This window comes from Salmo salar, chromosome 05, assembly GCF_965601325.2.
Source record: "Salmo salar chromosome 05, fSalSal1, whole genome shotgun sequence".
Lineage (NCBI taxonomy): Eukaryota > Metazoa > Chordata > Actinopteri > Salmoniformes > Salmonidae > Salmo > Salmo salar.
The window spans coordinates 67,867,418-67,887,296 of NC_138295.1; the positions used below are offsets into that span (position 1 = coordinate 67,867,418).

Sequence of the window (19,879 nt, forward strand, 5' to 3'; positions counted from 1 at the left end):
CTGCCTTACACCCTGAGGTATCACACTACACTACTTGAATAAAATTACTTTGTTCACCCCTCAACCTCCTAGTCATCATCCAATTCTGTTTTGCAGATGACTTAGAATGAAATCGTTATTAATAATGACTTTCCATCCTCTTCGAGTTTGTAGAGTAAAATAAGACAGGCAATGTGTTATCTTACATAGCTGATGTACTGTAATTATACTTGTGTGTATGGTCACTGAGCATTCTTCTCTGTAGCAGCACTGTAAAAAAAAAAACACATCTTCAAGAGGTATTCGAAAGTCTAATGTATACCTTACTCAACACAAGAATGCAAGTAACTCAAGTAAAGTCTTCAGCAATCCCCTCCTTTCCTCCTTATTTACCTTTCCTCTGCTCTGTCTGCTTCTGTGACAGTGCTGTGTTCTGACAGTAGAGAGGTGCTGAAAAACTAAAAGGATCTAAAACAGCAAAACGCAATTAGAAGCCATTAAAACTTCACCATGACCTAGTGTTGTGTGTGTGTGTGTGTGTGTGTGTGTGTGTGTGTGTGTGTGTGTGTGTGTGTGTGTGTGTGTGTGTGTGTGTGTGTGTGTGTGTGTGTGTGTGTGTGGTGTGTGTGTGTGTGTGTGTGTGTGTGTGTGTGTGTGTGTGTGTATGTGTCGGTGTGTGTGTGTGTCGGTGTGTGTGTGTATGTGTTTGTACAGTGAATGTCAGAGAGAGAGAGAGAGAGAGAGAGAGAGAGAGAGAGACAGAGAGAGAAAGAAAGAGAGAGAGAGAGAGAGAGGAGGGGGGAGATACAGTAATATAGAGGCTGAAAACAGCACTAATTTGCTAATTTATCATGAAACGCATCACCAAATGTTGTGTATTGGGCTTGTGCTAATAGGAGTTGTATATTATCCAGGTGACCATTGAGATGAGTCACATCTATTGATCAGCACTCTCAATAATCAGTCAGTGGAAAGCCACTGACTGTGACATATTAAGCTGATTATTTTGCCTATTATAGTGTAGTTGGATATGATTATTCAGTGCATGTATTTCATGTAAACATTTTGTTTAGAATTTATGAAGAATCAATAAAAACCAAACCAGACTTGCCAATTCTGCCAATTCTTCTACAGTGTTGTGTTCTTCTCCATTTATCAGTAACAGCAGGTGACCAGGTGTTTCCATGGAAATAAAGAGAAGGTATTGTCAGTGTTGTGAAAAGATTCGGTGGACATCAGCTTATTGTGTTTTATACACTGCAGACAAAACTGGTTGAAATTACTTCATTATAACCAGGTTATAACCAGTTCTGGTTGGTTGTAGTTGATTGTGATTATGTCATTTCACTTTGCCCTCTGGGTAAGTTTTCAACCTTCATTTTCATTTGGACAATGGAGAGCCACCACTGAGACTCAGTAGATGAGCTCTCCAACGTCCTTTGTGTCTTTAGTCATTGAGATGGCTTATATCTGAAGCATCTGATGATGTTATCACAGGTATGGACACATATCTGTGTCATGATCCAACATAAAAGGAAGAAACCTCTCTGAATCACTATTGGCAGTGAGCTGTGCAATCAAGCAACAATAACATGCACGTGCTAAAAGCAATCATTCTCACAATCCTCGGATGATGAGTAATGGAAAATGATATTTATGAAACTGCTTATGACCCTTTGCTGTTTGTATTGAATGATATTAATAAGATAGGGCAAAGTATCAGGCCTATCTATTACAGCTATGCCATGGATAGGCAGAAATTGGGTTGGTATAGCATGGCATGAGGGCACTTGGATGGCAGAAGCTGAAAACTGAAAAATATGTTGAAATGGCCCAGTGGTGTCCGTGTCAGGTTCAAGCCTCTTCTCTCTATCAGGAGAGAGGAAGAGTAGGATAGAGTCAGAGATTAACAGTACATACAGTATATCAACTATTGTAAGAAAGGGAAAGAGAAGGCGTGTGCGTTTCAGTGGTCATCACCCTCCCTGGTGGATGGATTGGCATGATGTCCCACCCTGTTTACAGTGCATTCGGAAAGTATTCAGACCCCTTGACTTTTTCCACATTTTGTTACGTTACAGCCTTATTCTAAAATTGATTACATAATTTCCTTCCCTCATCAATCTACACACAATACCCAATAATGACAAAGCAAAAACAGGTTTTTAGAAATTTTTGCAAATGTATAAAAAATGAAAACTGAAATATCACAGACCATTTAATCAGTACTTTGTTGAAGCACATTTGGCAGCGATTACAGCCTTGAGTCTTCTGGGGTTTGACACTACAAGCTTGGCACACCAGATTTGGGGAGTTTCTTTCTTCTCTGCAGATCCTCTCAAGCTCTGTCAGGTTGGATGGGGAGCGTCAATGCACAGCTATTTTCAGGTCTTTCAAGAGATGTTCGATCGGGTTCAAGTCTGGGCTCTGGCTGGGCCACTCAAAGGCATTCAGAGACTTGCCCCGAAGGTTTTCTTTTTGTAATCCGTGATTGTCTGTAGACTCTGCCACATACGTCTTGTGTTTGAGCCGTTGAATTGCAACTCCACTTTGTCTCTATACTGACACTTTGCTTGTTTGATTACCTTATGGAGGGAATAACTACACTGTTTGTATTCAGCCATATTCCCAGTTGCCTTGCCATGATTAAATGCGATGGTAAGTACTTTCAGTTTTGCGCGAATGCTGCCATCAATCCACGGTTTCTGGTTAGGGAATGTTTTAATAGTCACAATGGGTACAACATCTCCTATACACTTCCTTATAAACTTGCTCACCGAGTCAGCGTATACGTCAATGTTGTTCTCTGAGGCTACCCGGAACATATCCCAGTCCACGTGATTGAAGAATTCTTGAATCGTGGAATCCGATTGGTCAGACCAGCGTTGGATAGACCTAAGCATGGGCGCTTCTTGTTTAAGTTTCTGCCTATAGGAGGGGAGCAACAAGATGGAGTCATGGTCAGATTTGCCAGAAGGAGGACGGGGGAGGGCCTTGTATGCATCGCGGAAGTTACAGTAGCAATTGTTGAGCGTGTTGCTCGCTTGTTTGCATAAACTCCTGTGAAGTTCCTTGATGGCTGTCATGGTATCCGTTTGCTGGGGGATATACACAGCTGTGACAATAACCAAGGAAAGTTCTCTTGTGAGATAATACGGTCGGCATTTGATTGTGAGGAATTCTAGTTCAGGTGAACAAAAGGACTTAAGTTCCTGTATGTTGTTGTGATTACACCATGAGTCGTTAATCATGAAACATACACCCCCGCCCTTCTTCTTACCGGAGAGATGTTTATTCCTGTCGGCTCGATGCACTGAAAATCCTGTTGGCTGTACTGACACCAACAGCATGTCCCAAGCTAGCCATGTTTCCGTGAAACAGAGTATGTTACAATCCTGGATATCTCTTTGGAAAGCAGCTCTTGCCCTGATTTCTTCGGCTTTGGGACTGGACATTAGCGAGTAATATACTCAGAAACGGTGGGTGGTGTGCGTGCATCCGAAGCCTCACTAGAAGCCCGCCTTGGCATCCTGTCCTCCGGCGGCGTTGTTTTGGTTCGGCCTCTGGAATCAGTTCAAATGCCCTGGGAGGTGCAGACAAAGGATCCGCTTTGGGAAAGTTGTATTCCTGGTCGTAAGGCTGGTTGTGCTGGTAAGTTGACGTCTCTCTGATATCCAAAAGTTCTTCCCAGCTGTATGTAATAACACTTAAGGTTTTCTGGGCTAACAATGTAAGAAATAATACATTAAAAAACGAAATACTGCACAGTTTCCTAAGGACTAGAAGCGAAGCTGCCATCTCTATCGGCGCCATCTGTATGTGTTTTTGGTGACATGGGAGTTGCACTTCATGTGTGTTAATCGGTTTGTGTCGTTAGGTAGTTGGGTGTATTTTGCTGATTGTGTGTTATGTTGTATATTATTTCCTCAGGCAGATTAGGTGAATAATGAATTTCCTCTCGACATGGAAGACAGGCCGTAATTAAGGAGAGAGGAGTGAGGCAAAGAGCCACTGGTCTGACACGCGCGCACACACACACACACACACACACACACACACACACACACACACACACACACACACACACACACACACACACACACACACACACACACACACACACACACACACACACACACACACACACACACACACACACACCACACACACTCACAAACCACACCACATGGTACACACATGACAAACACACAGTGGTGGCAAAAGTACCCAATTGTCATACTTGAGTAAAAGTCAAGATAGCTTAATAGAAAATGACACAAGTAGGCCATTATTGTAAATAAGAACTTGTTCTTAACTGGCTTGCCTAGTTAAATAAAGGTTAAAAATATATATAATAATAATAATTAAATTAATACTTTTGGGAGTCAGGGATTTTTTTTCTTCGTTTCTTTAGGAATGTAGTGAAGTAAAAGGAAAAGTAGTCAAAAATATAAATAAAGTACAGAAACCTCAAAAAACTACTTAATTAGTACTTAAGTTAAGTACTTTACACCACTGCACACACACACGCACGCACACACACACACACACACACACACCCGGAGGGTTAGTGCCTCTGCAGCTCCTCATGGGTGAGAGTGGTGGGGTTTGTTACCAGATCACAGGGCTTTCATTGACTATTTATTTTAGTCCTCCACAATCCAACTTTTATGCTGCGCGCTGGGGAGTGGGGAATCAAAGATTCCTTTCATTTCGGAAGCACTCAGTGGCCTCAGATCACGTTTTTCCCATCCCGACGCAGCCCCTGCGCAGCCCCTGCGCTGTGTCAGCGTTGGGGCATGGATGCGCTCCGTCGCCGCGGTAAATTGTACGCTTTGTACTTCACTGACAGAGGGAGAAATAGCAGTTATTTCCATCTGATAGCCCGGGGGTTGTTGCAACCCTCATTTACTCTCTCTCCAATCTACCAGAATATGAGACTGAGGCACTGTTTTCAAAGCAAGCATAAACAGCGTCATATAGTTGATGCATACAGGCAATGAGCTAGATTCCATCACAACTTGTTGATCTTATACTGACCTTAATGTCCTGATATTAATCACGTATTATTATAGTTTTTAAAACATTGCACCAGGTAATTATCGTTTCATCCACATAGCTTTCTGTGTCACTCCCACGACACTTTTCCTATATGGCACTCCCAGAGTCTTGACATTTTGTCACGCACCATCCTCGTCTTATTTTTCCATTTGATCAATTAAAGCTCAAATAAATCCTCACACACCGTTTTGCATAGAAGTTGAATTCAGTGGTATGGATTAAATAATCCATTCATTGATTAATTCGCCACTAAAGCGACTATAAGACATGCGTAAAGTCCACCCTGCCCCGGCCCCTGTTCCCCATGCTACAGGTCTCCCCACCTCACCTCGACTTGGAGATCCACCGGGCGCTGGGTCGGGTCCATCCATCCGTCGTTGTGCAGGTCCCCTGTTGCTTTAAGCAGTGTGTTTTTTCGACCAACAGGAGGCGTGTCTTCCCCACGGCCGGAGCGGCGCGCAGCAAGACGCGAGTCTGAAGGAAGCGATCTGGCTCGTCTCTCTATCGGAACAAATCAACTACTTTCTCAGCTCATTCTAATCGAAGGTAAGCGTCGCATCCCTTTTCATATTTTCATGATTGTCTGTCCGTTATTTGTGTAATTTAACAGCTTGTACTCCCTTCTGATTGGGCGTGTAAGATTTGAATGCCTAGTCTGTTGGATTTTACAGGTGAGACAAAAGTGAGAGAATTAGGCTATCCACCTCGTCTCTTTCATCGAAGAAATTACACACAACGTGACGATTATACATCACACTAAGCCTCCCGATCTACACAGGTTCATTTATACTAGCCTACTTGAAGTTGAATGCTGCATTTATATTTTGGGAATGCGGCGCGTCGTGTCAATGTCCGTTCTGCGCACCTCTGCCAGTAGAAACAATGAAAACCTTACAAGGTTACGACTTGTTAGTTAATAGGACAAAACCGTGTAGATACTTGTATGTCTTTCTTCGACTCCTATTTAAAATGCGTGTCCCCTCTCGAGTCCCTCCTCTCGTTGCTGATGCATACAATGTCGTGGGGTTGAAAATACATTATGGGGTCATTAAATGTATACCGTACAAATCGTGGCTGTCAGTGGCGTTGAACTTATCCCCTTTATGAATGATCCATAGATAATGTGTAATCAGGCTGGGTGGAAAGGAACCGACTGGCTGCGCATGTAAATTCCACAGCTGATGAGCACATAACCCGCGCGCACCACAGCCTTAAATCAAGTTTATGATCAGATGGTAGATGGTTAATTGCACAGTGCCATAAAACAGCACCGATGATGCCCAAAGTACTATTTGGAAAGCTCTTACAAAGTAACCAGAAAAGGCTGCTCGTTAAACTGGGATATGTATAAGAATCTCTGCAGAAATAGTTTGAGTTTACAACTGGCATCCGTGCCAACTGATTCGCTCATTGCGCGCGACTGGCTTTATGTGTATAACGTTTTAAAGCATTTGACTTAGCCTACAAAAGTTAAAGTATGACATTGATAATGTTTTCATTTAGTAATGGCCACGGAAAAAAATACAAAACATTTCAGTGTAATTGTATTTATCTTCATGGATCCCATGCGTAATTTCCTCATCCTCGGTCAGCTGAATGGTATTCTCAAACCAGATGGAAAAATATATATATTGGAACGGGTTAGTTTAAAGAGAAACGAGGCGTATATTATTTCTTTATAAACAAGTAAACAGTTAAAAGTCACTGCAATTATCCTCAAAAATACCTCAGAAGCATTTATCCATATCGTCACCCCATTTAATGTACATTTTATGACACCTATAGGCACTATAGGTTAATTACATTTAAATCACCATAAATCCCTGTCGACCGTTGTCTTTTCACTGGGTCATCTCGGCACATTTGTATTATTTATTATTGAGGGAGAGTGAAAAGCCACTTTTTACCCATATTTGTACATGTTTAAGCCAACATTTAAATGCCTAGCTATATGTGCAAGTTACACAAGGAATTATATGACTTTACATAAGAGAATGAATTCGATCACACCAGTCTTTGGAAAAACAGATTATGCGGTCGGTTTGTCAAACTGAGAAAGAAAGGAGTTATTAAGTAGGCGTTTGTCTTACTTTCAGTCAAGCTGATTGAGTCAATTTGCATGACTTGAAAATATTATTGACGCCTTTGAAGGCTACACCATCGAAAATTCACCCGGGGTCTCGTGCAGCAGTCTCAAACACCGACTGCAATAAAGGTGCTTCACAGCCCCTCGTATATTTCTCGGGCGGCTTGAAACGCAGACTCAAGCAGCTCTCCTGTTCGGAAATACTTGTCGAATGCTCTCGGGAGCTGTTCATTAAATGACGACAGAGGCTATATCCAACTCTGAATTTTCAAAGCGAAAAAAGAAAGACAAAGAAACATACATTTTATCCTCAACCAAACACTGGTTGGGCTATATGTATAGTTAGGTCTAATTCGAGTAGTGTTCGAAGGTCACCGCGACGCTGTCCATGGTGCTGAAATCCACGCTTGCCAATCCTACAGATACGGCCAGTGAAGGTGAATACAACTACACCTGGCGTGGGTTTAGTGAAAAGGAACACAAATATATTGCATCTACTGTATAGACCTAATGACACAAATAATATGCTAATGATTCATATCTATATAATTAATACATATACATGAATGTAACAGTATTATGCTTTTAGAGATAAACATGACATCCAAGTGTAATGTATCTTTAATAACTGTAGCCCGTACTTTTGGACTGTGTGTAGAATAGGCTAGTCCTGTCCGTTTCCAACGTGATGTCGTACCCTTTATGGTCCTGGGGTTTAGATTGTATGACAAATACAATGTTAAAGTGGTTTTAGGTCTTATCTATATCTTAACGACTCAAGACAATATCATTTATAATTGTCATCTGTAATCATATTCCTAGACTTAGGCCTATGAAACAGAACACAGATTCTGGAAATTTGAAGTTCATCGATGACAGAAATCATGGCATTTTAATTGTATAACTTCACAAGTAATTGAACAACAAGCCTACTTTGATATAGGCTGTACAACGTTTGAATTACATGAGCTGAGAATAAACTTATTTCACAACTTCGAATATCATTTTTTAAATGAAAGTTCTACAATGCTATAATCCTCAGCCCATGTTATTGACAATTGTCTAACAGTACACTCCTAGAAAAAAGGTTCAGAATAGAACCAAAAAGTGTTATATTTCTTTCTTCATATATGGCACCCCTAAAGATTATATTTAGAACCCTTTTATAGGGTTCTATTATCAGAACCACAGGGGTTCTTCTTCACTGAACCACAATTAGTTCTATATAGGGTTCTATATGGAACTAATTTCGCTTCTATATAGAACCTTTAGGGGTGCCATAAATGATGAAAGCCTAGAACCCTTTTTGGTTCTATCCAGAACCTTTTTTTTCTAAGAGTGTATAATGCCAAAACTAGCAAAACTAGAAAATCGAAAAGAAAGTCTTTCTCAGTGACAGCATAGCTCTGTGAAAAAATGATTAGCTCAGCAATAGGCTATTCATCAAAATGGGACTTGTGACAGTTTTGGTTCACAAACCTCTCACACGACTCCAAGGCTGAGCAATTCCGATCTAGAGAGGTAATCTTTTTAACATCAAAGATTGATTTTACAACCGCTCGGCATGGCAGCAGTCCACTGGCAGCAGCCACGGCCATTGAATGAACCGAGCAAAACCGTGAATAACATAGAGAGAGTACCGGGTGCCAGCATGAGACACCCGGGGAAAGATGGCCATTTCGATGTCAGATATGGATCGGAAGCGATGTGTGGTCGGCAGCACCTGCGAAATATACCCAGTCTTTCCTCTCTCGCGCTCACACTAATCTTGGCTCGACGTCAGATGCTGTGCGGCAGTGCAGCAGAATGCTAGCTTCAGACAGCTGAGACTGCCTGGAAGGTTTAGGCTCGCTACCCTGCTGCAATTCTGCCAGCGCGCCAGCGTTCGTCTCTTGAGACGGGATTCTGACTGGGCAACTCAAACCCCCCTTCTTCCTCTTTTCATGTCCATCTCTCTTTCAGACCGCCCGTGAATGGATTTCTCCCGGATTTGCCCAGACTAACATGGATGCCCCACCGTTAGCTGAGTGGGAAGGTTGTTTCTTGGCGCAGTGAGCTGGACACGCAGCGCTTGCTAATGGATCTGGGGAAACGAATGATACCTTCTCCCTGACTGACCATGCCGTGATCTTGCGCGTGGGCCGTCACCCTGCTTAACGTCAAAAGAAACAGTTCGGGGGAATCTACCGATCCAGGGAATAAATACTGTGGCATCACACAGACACCATGAAGATTACCTCCCCGCTCATAAGTAAAGCGAGATTCAGGTGCACCGTCAGGCTTCTACTGCTGCTATTACTATGTGTGGGATATTCTCGCGGGATGCCACACGTTTTAAGATTTGGTAAGATTGTTATTTTCTTTCTCTGTTACACATTCTTACTGTCTTGATGTAGTAGCCTAGCTATTCCCTAACTCTGTAACTGTTGCCATTTCATGGCTGGGCGCCATAGTTGTCTTATATACTTCCTAGTAGACGTGTTGCCGTGACCCCACGGGTCCTCTTGTCCTAGACTTTTAAGAGTGAGCTCGTGCGCCCCGGAGCCACATCCCCGCAATGACTGCTACCCCTATGCACCGTGTTGTTTATCACAGCTGTCTAGGGACATTACCTTATCTATTTTGTCCTGAAACCTTTATGCATGACATAATTTCCATGCAGAATGACCCGCCAGCAGACTAGTACAACTGCAGTCCATATAGAAACATATATAGCCTACAATTATCCTCGCATAGCTGGATGTGATCATCATTTGTGGACCTTGTTTCAAATTTGCGATGGAGGAAAAGCAACATTTCCAAATAGCAGTGTCCGATTATGTCTTCATGCCAAAGTGCCGGGTTGTTGGTGAATAATTTATGTTGGAGAATAAATTATTGGTGGAACTTGTTGCCATGGTGCTGATATTTCTAAGTTTGCATAATAAACCTAGTGTGTGTGTGAGAGAGAGCGAGAGAGAATGAGAATGAGAGAGGCAGAGAGCATACAGTCAGTAAGCTTGCAACAGTTGGCAACAATGTGGCGAATATGTTGATCATTACCTCACATTAATGTTAGTTACATAGATATTTGGATCATATAGGCCTATTCATGGCCGACATCAACACAAGTCCCATTCTTGTTAAAGACACAATCAAATAAAGGATGAATCCTGATTGAAGAAATGCGCGCGAAACTCAGGTTTAGCGCCAAATCCCCCATCCATTGAAACTTATATTTACACGTCCATTTCTCGAAGTATGATTTGGCCGATTATGAACAGAAAGAACCCTAACCAACCAAGCCATGTAGTTGAATATGAGTGCAGTGCTGTCAATGCCTACGCAACCACTGAACACAGCGAGCAATGATGGTGACAGCCAGCAGCGTGAAGCAAAGGATGCATGCTTGTGTTTGATCTTGCCTTTCATTGTTCGCTGTGAGTCCTGACACGTTACTATTAGCAACCATTTAAAGGAATGCATTGTTCTAACTGAGCACATCTCTTCCAATGTCGACTCCAAGGCAAGACTCTGTATAGGCCTATAGAAAAAACATAGGGTAGGCTATCAGTGTATCGTATTGCACCTGTATATAGGCTACCTTCTGCACTTGCGTAGCCCTCAGCGGCAAGGCCTTCACTGTTCTTAAGAACGCACGTGTAAAAGGGTAGGAAATGTGATCAGTAGTTTTTAGGGGGCACTGTAACTGTACATACAGTATCTTGCAAAAGTATTCACCCCCTTGGAAATGTTCCTATTTTGTTGCATTACAACCTGTAATTTAAATAGATTTTTATTTGGATTTCATGTAATTGACATTCACAAAATTGTCCAAATTGGTGAAGTGAAAAAATAACTTATTTAAAAAATTTCTCAAAAATAAAAAACTGAAAAGTGGTGAGTGCATATGTATTCACCCCCTTTGCTATGAAGCCCCCAAATAAGATCTGGTGCAACCAATTACCTTCAGAAGTCACATAATTAGTTAAATAAAGTCCACCTGTGTGCAATCTAAGTGTCACATGATCTGTCACATGATCTCAGTATATATATACGCACCTGTTCTGAAAGGCCCCAGAGTCTGCAACACCACTAAGCAATGGACACCACCAATCAAGCGGCACCATGAAGACCAAGGAGCTCTCCAAACAGGTCAGGGAGAAGTACAGATCAGGGTTGGGTTATAAAAAAAATATCAGAAACTTTGAACATCCCATGGAGCACCCATTAAATCCATTATTTAAAAAATTGAAAGAATATGGCACCACAACAAACCTGCCAAGAGAGGGCCGCCCACCAAAACTCACGGACCAGGCAAGGAGGGCATTAATCAGAGACGCAACAAAGAGACCAAAGATAACACTGAAGGAGCTGCAAAGCTCCACAGCGGAGATTGGAGTATCTGTCCATAGGAGCACTTTAAGCCGTACACTCCACAGAGCTGGGCTTTACAGAAGAGTGGCCAGAAAAATCCATTGCTTAAAGACAAAAATAAGCAAACACATTTGGTGTTCGCCAAAAGGCATGTGGGAGACTCCCCAAACATATGGAAGATGGTACTCTGGTTAGATGAGACTAAAATTGAGCTTTTTGGCCATCAAGGAAAACGCTATGTCTGGTGCAAACCCAACACCTCTAATCCCCCCGAGAACAACCTCCCCACAGTGAAGCATTGTGGTGGCAGCATCATGCTGTGGGTATGTTTTTCATCGTCAGGGCCTGGGAAACTGGTCAGAATTGAAGGAATGATGGATGGCGCTAAATACAGGGAAATTCTTGAGGGAAACCTGTTTCAGTCTTCAAGAGATTTGAGACTGGGACGGAGGTTCACCTTCCAGCAGGACAATGACCCTAAGCATTCTGCTAAAGCAACACTCGAGTGGTTTAAGGGGAAACATTTAAATGTCTTGGAATGCCTAGTCAAAGCCCAGACCTCAATCCAATTGAGAATCTGTGGTATGACTTAAAGATTGCTGTACACCAGCGGAACCCATCCAACTTGAAGGAGCTGGAGCAGTTTTGCCTTGAAGAATGGGCAAAATCCCAGTGGCTAGATGTGCCAAGCTTATAGAGACATACCCTAAGAGACTTGCAGCTGTAATTGCTGCAAAAGGTGGCTCTACAAAGTATTGACTTTGAGGGGGTGAATAGTTATGCACGCTCAAGTTTTCCGTTTTTTTTGTCTTATTTCTTGTTTGTTTCACCCCCCCAAATATTTTGCATCTTCAAGGTGGTAGGCATGTTGTGTAAATCAAATGATACTAACCCCCCAAAAATCCATTTGAATTCCAGGTTGTAAGGCAACAAAACAGGAAAAATGCTAAGGTGGTGAATACTTTCGCAAGCCACCATATACAATTATCTGTATCCGCTCACAGTCGTTCATGTGATATCTGTCATTTGCTTTATCCCGCTAAGGCATTTCACATCACGCTGTATTCACCAGTCCACTGTAACTGTAGCCTGTCAGTTTTTCAGAAACACACACACACACACACACACACACACACACACACACACACACACACACACACACACACACACACACACACACACACACACACACACACACACACACACACACACCACACATGCGCGCGCGCACCGGAGGCCCTGATTGAAATGCACACAGCATCCGCACAATCTGCCACTATGGCAACAAGCTGGGCCTCTGCTGCTACCACGCGTCAATCTGACAGCGCTGTCTCACTAACAGTAGAACGGGGAGAGTTGTCGGGAAGCATTAAGTCCTCCATATTGTCTGTTCTTCAACCACAATCTCCCCTCTTCCCCCCTGGTAATCCATCTCTGTGTGTGCCCCCGGATAATCTTTCTGTCTGAAGATACGCTTTCTATACACTTACACTTGTGTTCACAAAGTTATAATCTTCAAACTACCCCTTATATGCCTCGCTAGGACGGCCACGGCGGCTATACCTTGCAGGCTCAGAGGGAAGTTTCAGCACCACTGACAGCGGAAGCGCCTCCTCACGTCGGTGTATGAACACTGCTTTATTCTACTAGAACAGAAACACACGATTACTGGAAGGCTTGTTAAAGGATCGGCTTTCTTTTGGCTGCAGTTGTGAAACGGTCTCCCTGCTCTGTTTAAAGACGGTGTTATCCTGCCTTACACGTCGTTAGGGTTATAGGACAGAGGTATCCTTTTTGAGGACACAACGCAGTATACAACTAACATCAGCGGAGGCTGCCGAAGGGTGGACGGACGGCTCATAATAATGGCTGGAATGGAGTAAATGGAATGGAAAGACATGTAAGACCATTTGGAAGAATAGTAACATTCAATGTTTATGTTAATAATACTAATTATGTGCTTCTATTATACTGTAATATATACAGTACCAGTTAAAAGTTTCGACACATCTACTCATTCAAGGTTTTTTTTATTTTTATACTATTTTCTACATTGTAGAATAATAGTGAAGACATCAACCCTATGAAATAACACATATGGAATCATGTAGTAACCAAAAAAGTGTTAAACAAATCAAACTATATTTTATATTTTAGATTCTTCAAAGTAGCCACCCTTTGTTTTGATGACAGCTTTGCACACTCTTGTCATTCTCTCAACCAGCTTCATGAGGAATGCTTTTCCAACAGTCTTGAAGGAGATACCTTATATGCTGAGCACTTGTTGGCTGCTTTTCCTTTACTCTGCGGTCCAACTCATCCAAAACCATCTCCATTGTGTTGAGGTCGGGTGATTGTGGAGGCCAGGTCATCTGAAACAGCACTCCATCACTCTCCTTCTCGGTCAAATAGCCATTACACAGCCTGGAGGTGTGTTGTGGGTCATTGACCTGTTGAAAAACAAATGATAGTCCCATTAAGTGCAAACCAGATGAGATGGCGTATCGCTGCAGAATGCTGTGGTAGACATGCTGGTTAAGTGTTCCTTGAATTCTAAATAAATCACAGACAATGTCACCAGCAAAGCACCCCCACACTATCACACCTCCTCCTCCATGCTTCACGGTGGGAACCACACATGCGGAGAGCATCCATTCACCTACTTTGTGTCTCACAAAGATACAGCAGTTGAAACCAAAAACCTCACATTTGGACTCATCAGACCAAAGGACAGATTTCCACCAGTCTAATGTCCTTTGCTCGTGTTTCTTGGCCCAAGCAAGTATCTTATTATTCTTGGTGCCCTTTAGTAGTGGTTTCTTTGCAGCAATTTAACCATGAAGGCCTAATTCACGCAATCTCCTCTGAACAGTTCATGTTGAGATGTGTCTGTTACTTGAACTCTGTGAAGCATTTATTTGGGATGCAATCTGAGGTGCAGTTAACTCTATTGAACTTATCTTCTGCAGCAGAGGTAACTCTGGGTCTTCCTTTCCTGTGGCAGTCCTCATGAGAGCCAGTTTCATCATATTGCTTGATGGTTTTTGCGACTGCACTTGAAAAAACTTTCAAAGTTCTTGAAATTGTCCGCATTGACTGACCTTTATGTCTTAATGTAGGGCTATCTTCTGATTACCACCCCTGACTGTCATTTGTCTTTTCTTATTTGAGCTGTTCTTGCCATAATATGGACTTGGTCTTTTACCAAATAGGGCTATCTTCTGATTACCACCCCTGCCTTGTCACAACACAACGATTTGGCTCAAACACATTAAGAAGGAAAGAAATTCCACAAATGAACTTTTAACAAGGCACATCTGTTCATTGAAATGCATTCCAGGTGACTACCTCATGAAGCTGGTTGAGAGAATACCAAGAGTTTGCAAAGCTGTCATCAAGGCAAAGGGTCATTTTGAGCCTGTAATCAAACCCACAAATGTTAATGCTCCAGATACTCAACTAGTCTAAAGAAGGCCAGTTGTATTGCTTCTTTAATCAGAACAACAGTTTTCAGCTGTGCTAACATAATTGTAAAAGGGTTTTCTAATGATCAATTAGCTTTTTAAAATGATAAACTTGGATTAGCTAATACAACGTGCCATTGGAACACAGAGTGATTGTTGCTGATAATGGGCCTCTGTACGCCTATGTAGATATTCCATAAAAAAATCTGCCCTTTCCAGCTACAATAGCCATTTACAACATTAACAATGTCTACACTGCGTTTCTGATCAATTTGATGTTATTTTAATGGACAAAAAATGTGCTTTACTTTCAAAAACCATGACATTTCTAAGTGACCCCAAACTTTTGAACAGTAGTATATTTATATATATATATATATATATATATATATATATATGTTTGTGTGTTATTGCAAAATGATATTCAATACTAGTATTAGTCATAATGCTTTTATTTATTTATTTTATTTTAACTAAAAAAATAATAAAATAATACTGTATTATTAATTGATAGGCAAAGCATTATTGACACAGTCAATCTTATATTGTACATTTAAAATATTACTACTTTAGTTTTGGCTGCACAAATCACTAAGACTTGTTTTACATTAGATAAGGAAATCCTTCAATATGTTTCAACGTAATTAGTTAATTAAGGGATGTGGGCCATTGCTGTGCTTTAAATCAAATCACATTTTATTTGTCACATACACTTGTTTAGCAGATGTTATTGTGTGTGTAGCGAAATGCTTGTACTTAGGAGCTAGATGCAAAACTGCCCTGTCTGTCGGCGCCATCTTGCGTTTTGATCAGTGTAGTCAGCAATCACCTTGTCAGTGCTTCTCAGTCTCTAGTGCAAGGAAGAGTTGTAAATCAGTGCGTGTGTGTGGTAGGGGATCCAGTGTACAACGTTGGTACCATAGAAATAGAATCCATGGATTATATTTCAATGACTGGTACAGTAGAGTACAATACAGTAGCTGTTCTTCTGTTGAACACAGCTGGTGGGTGGAACTGTCCTGTGTGTTCCGTCAGGTCATCACATTCCATCACTGCTCATGGGATAAAGACTGGAGCCTGGTGGAGGTAGAGGCGTCGGCGGCTGGCAAGCAGGCAGGCAGGCAGGCAGGCAGGCACAGGCAGGGCCCACCCCTTCAGCTTTCGGCTGTGGACATTGTGTTAATCATGAATGACAATCTGATTGTTTTTTTAATCTCCCAAAAGACATCATGTCAGTATCCATATCTAGAATTACTGTCTATATGTTGCCTGAACTGTTGAGCGTCTGTCTATATGTTGCCTGTATACCGTTATCTAAACAGATGCGCTTTGCACAGTCCTCCTGGAGGCTCGATTGATTTAGAATAGGAGGATATGTATCTCTCATCTGTTCCAGTCAGCCTCTACAGTGTGTTCATCAATAGGGTATAACCTCTGGAAGCTCTGATAAACTGAGCGATGGTATGGTAAGGTCAGGTGTGTTGGTCATAGTGTTGTATGAATGGAGGGGCAGTCAGCATTTTAGTATCTAATGATTATGTACAGCGGAGTAAAATGAGAAATACTCCCAGTCCTTCACACAACAACTTTCTAAATGCTTTCAGGAAAAAGAGCCTGTCAATAACACAGAAAAGCCTGACACTCCACACACAGAACAATAGATCCCTCCACCGCCCTCCTTCCTCTCCCCGCAAATAATTTGTAAATAAGAAGATTTGCGGCGAAGAATGCGAGCTACTTAGATGCGTGGCTAAGCGGATCATTGAGCGGAGCGGGGGGAGAGTTAGTGGTTAGGTATGAAATGGAGGTGATTGGCAGAACCAGTCTCTATTGAACGCCTGGCTAATGTGTTCAGATGATCTGTTTACAGTTTAGCGCCATCGTTAGGAGGGGAGAATTGTTTGGACACGCACAGACACACGCACACACGCACACGCCCCCCCACACACACACACACACACACACACACACACACACACACACACACACACACACACACACACACACACACACACACACACACACACACACACACACACACACACACACACATATATATATATATATATACACACATATGAAGTGGGAGATGGAGATATGAGTGATTATAAAAACCCACATGGCCATTTCACATCTGCCAGTAAATGAGCTCTCCAACTGTTCTCACTTGATGGGTTATGTGGCTCGGAGGTGTGAAGCAGACTCTGTCAAAAGAGGGTTTTGTACAGAAACTATAATCAGGTAGGAGGTGAAATGAAATTCACTCCGCCACGCTGCAGGAGGAGGTGCTGTTGTGGGAGGATTATTTAGAATATTTACTTGACAAAGAACATGATGGTATGATAGTGTCCTTATTTATCACTGTGATTCTGCTCTATATTATGATGTGTATGTACTGTAGCTAGCATGTTGTTTCAGGTCAACTAGCCTCATTGATTCAGCACATGGACCTCTGAATACTATTGTTGAAGAGAGAGAGAGACAGAAAGAGAGGAAGAGAAAGAGAAAGCGATATACAGGTAAATGCCAACATAAAGTGTCTTAATAGGGCGTTGGACCACCACTAGCCACAAGAAACTCTTCAATGGGCCTTGGCATAGATTCCCCCAAATGTCTGTGACACCATTCTACCACAATACATTTTTTAATTTGGTGTTTTGTTAATGGCGGTGGAAAATGCTGTCCCAGGCGCCGCTCCAGAATCTTTGCCCTGACGACTTAAACTTAATTCTTCTAATATTGCCTGTGTGTAGCTGGTGTAGAGGAGTCAGGCGCAGGACAGCAGATGTGAGTAATAAACGTAATTTACTCAAATATTCACAAATACAACGCAAATATGCGAGCCCACAATAACGGACCGTATTACAAAAAAACAATCACTCACAAACAAATATGGGGGAACAGAGGGTTAAATAATGAACAAGTAATTGGGGGAATGAAACCAGGTGTGTAAGACAAGGACAAAACAAATGGAAAATGAAAAGTGGATCGGCGATGGCTAGAAGGCCGGTGACGTCGACCGCTGAACGCCGCCTGAACAAGGAGAGGGACCGACTTCGGCGGAAGTTGTGACAGTACCCCCCCTTGACGCGCGGCTCCAGCAGCGCGCCGACACCGACCTCGGGGACGACCCGGAGGACGAGGCGCAGGGCGATCCGGATGGAGACGGTGGAACTCCCGCAGCAACGAAGGGTCCAAGACGTCCTCCACCGGCACCCAGCATCTCTCCTCCGGACCGTACCCCTCCCACTCCACGAGGTACTGAAGGCTCCTCGCCCGACGCCTCGAGTCCAGGATGGCTTGAACAGCATACGCCGGGGCCCCCTCGATGTCCAGAGGGGGCGGAGGAACCTTCCGCACCTCAGGCTCCTGGAGTGGACCAGCCACCACCGGCCTGAGGAGAGACACATGGAACGAGGGATTAATACGGTAATCTATGGGAAGCTGTAACCTGTAGCATACCTCGTTCAGTCTCCTCAGGACTTTGAATGGCCCCACAAAACGCGGACCCAGCTTTCGGCAGGGCAGGCGGTGGGGCAGGTTTCGGGTCAAGAGCCAGACCCGGTCCCCCGGTGTGAACACCGGGGCCTTACTGCAGTGGATGTCAGCACTCGCCTTCTGCAGCCTCAAGGCCCGTTGCAGGTGCACATGAGCGGCGTCCCAGGTCTCCCCCGAGCGCTTAAACCATTCGTCCACTGCAGGAGCCTCGATCTGGCTCTGATGCCAAGGTGCCAGAACCGGCTGATACCCCAGTACGCACTGGAAGGGGGAGAGGTTAGTGGAGGAGTGGCGGAGTGAGGTTTGGGCCATCTCTGCCCAGGGGATGAATGCCGCCCACTCCCCCGGCCAGTCCTGGCAATATGACCGCAGAAACCTACCCACATCCTGGTTTACTCTCTCCACCTGCCTGTTACTCTCGGGGTGAAAACCTGAGGTGAGGCTGATCGAGACCCCCAGACGTTCCATGAACGCCCTCCATACCCTGGACGTGAACTGGGGACCCCGATTAGAGACTATGTCGTCAGGCACCCCGTAGTGCTGGAAGACGTGAGTGAACAGGGCCTCCGCACTCTGTAGGGCCGTAGGGAGACCGGGCAAAGGGAGGAGACAGCAGGACTTAGAAAACCGATCCACAACGACCAGGATTCTAGTGTTGCCCTGTGAGGGAGGAAGATCCGTCAGGAAGTCCACCGACAGGTGCGACCACGGCCATTGTGGAACGGGTAGGGGTTGTAACTTCCCTCTGGGCAGGTGCCTGGGAGCCTTGCACTGGATGCACACTGAGCAGGAGGAAACATAAACCCTCACGTCCTTGGCCAAGGTGGACCACCAGTACTTCCCACTAAGACAGCGCACTGTCCGACCGATGCCAGGATGACCAGAGGAGGGTGACGTGTGGGCCCAATAGATCAACCGGTCGCGGACAGCAGACGGAACGTACAGACGCCAAGCTGGACACTGGAGAGGAGTGGGCTCTGTACGTAATGCCCGCTCGATGTTCGCGTCCAGCTCCCACACTACCGGTGCCACCAGGCAAGAGGCCGGGAGTATGGGAGTGTGATCAATGGATCGCTCCTCTGTGTCATACATCCGGGACAGTGTGTCTGCCTTAGCGTTCTGGGAACTTGGTCGGTAGGACAGGGTGAACACAAAACGGGTAAAAAACATGGCCCACCTTAACTGGCGAGGGTTCAGTCTCCTCGCCGCCTGGATGTACTCAAGATTGAGATGGTCAGTCCAGATGAGAAAAGGGTGTCTCGCCCCCTCAAGCCAATGTCTCCACACCTTTAGAGCCTTGACGACAGCCAACTGCTCCCGGTCCCCCACATCATAGTTTTGCTCCGCCGGGCTGAACTTCTTCGAGAAGAAGGCACAGGGGCGGAGCTTCAGTGGCGTACCCGAGCGTGGAGAGAGCACGGCTCCTATCCCAGCC

General features: G+C 43.9%; 1 protein-coding gene across 2 annotated transcripts in view; it reads left to right on the forward strand.

Moving 5' to 3' along the window:
- Positions 1–5,363: 5,363 nt before the first annotated feature.
- LOC106605492 (glutamate receptor ionotropic, kainate 2) overlaps positions 5,364–19,879 on the forward strand; it is a 360,182-nt gene continuing 345,666 nt past the window's right edge. For both annotated transcript variants that reach the window (XM_082975442.1, XM_082975443.1), the window contains exons 1-2: positions 5,364–5,586; positions 9,089–9,470. In XM_082975442.1, coding sequence (XP_082831568.1) covers positions 9,353–9,470 — 118 coding nt within the window. In that variant the 5' untranslated portion in view covers positions 5,364–5,586; positions 9,089–9,352. The remainder of the gene's footprint in view (positions 5,587–9,088; positions 9,471–19,879) is intronic.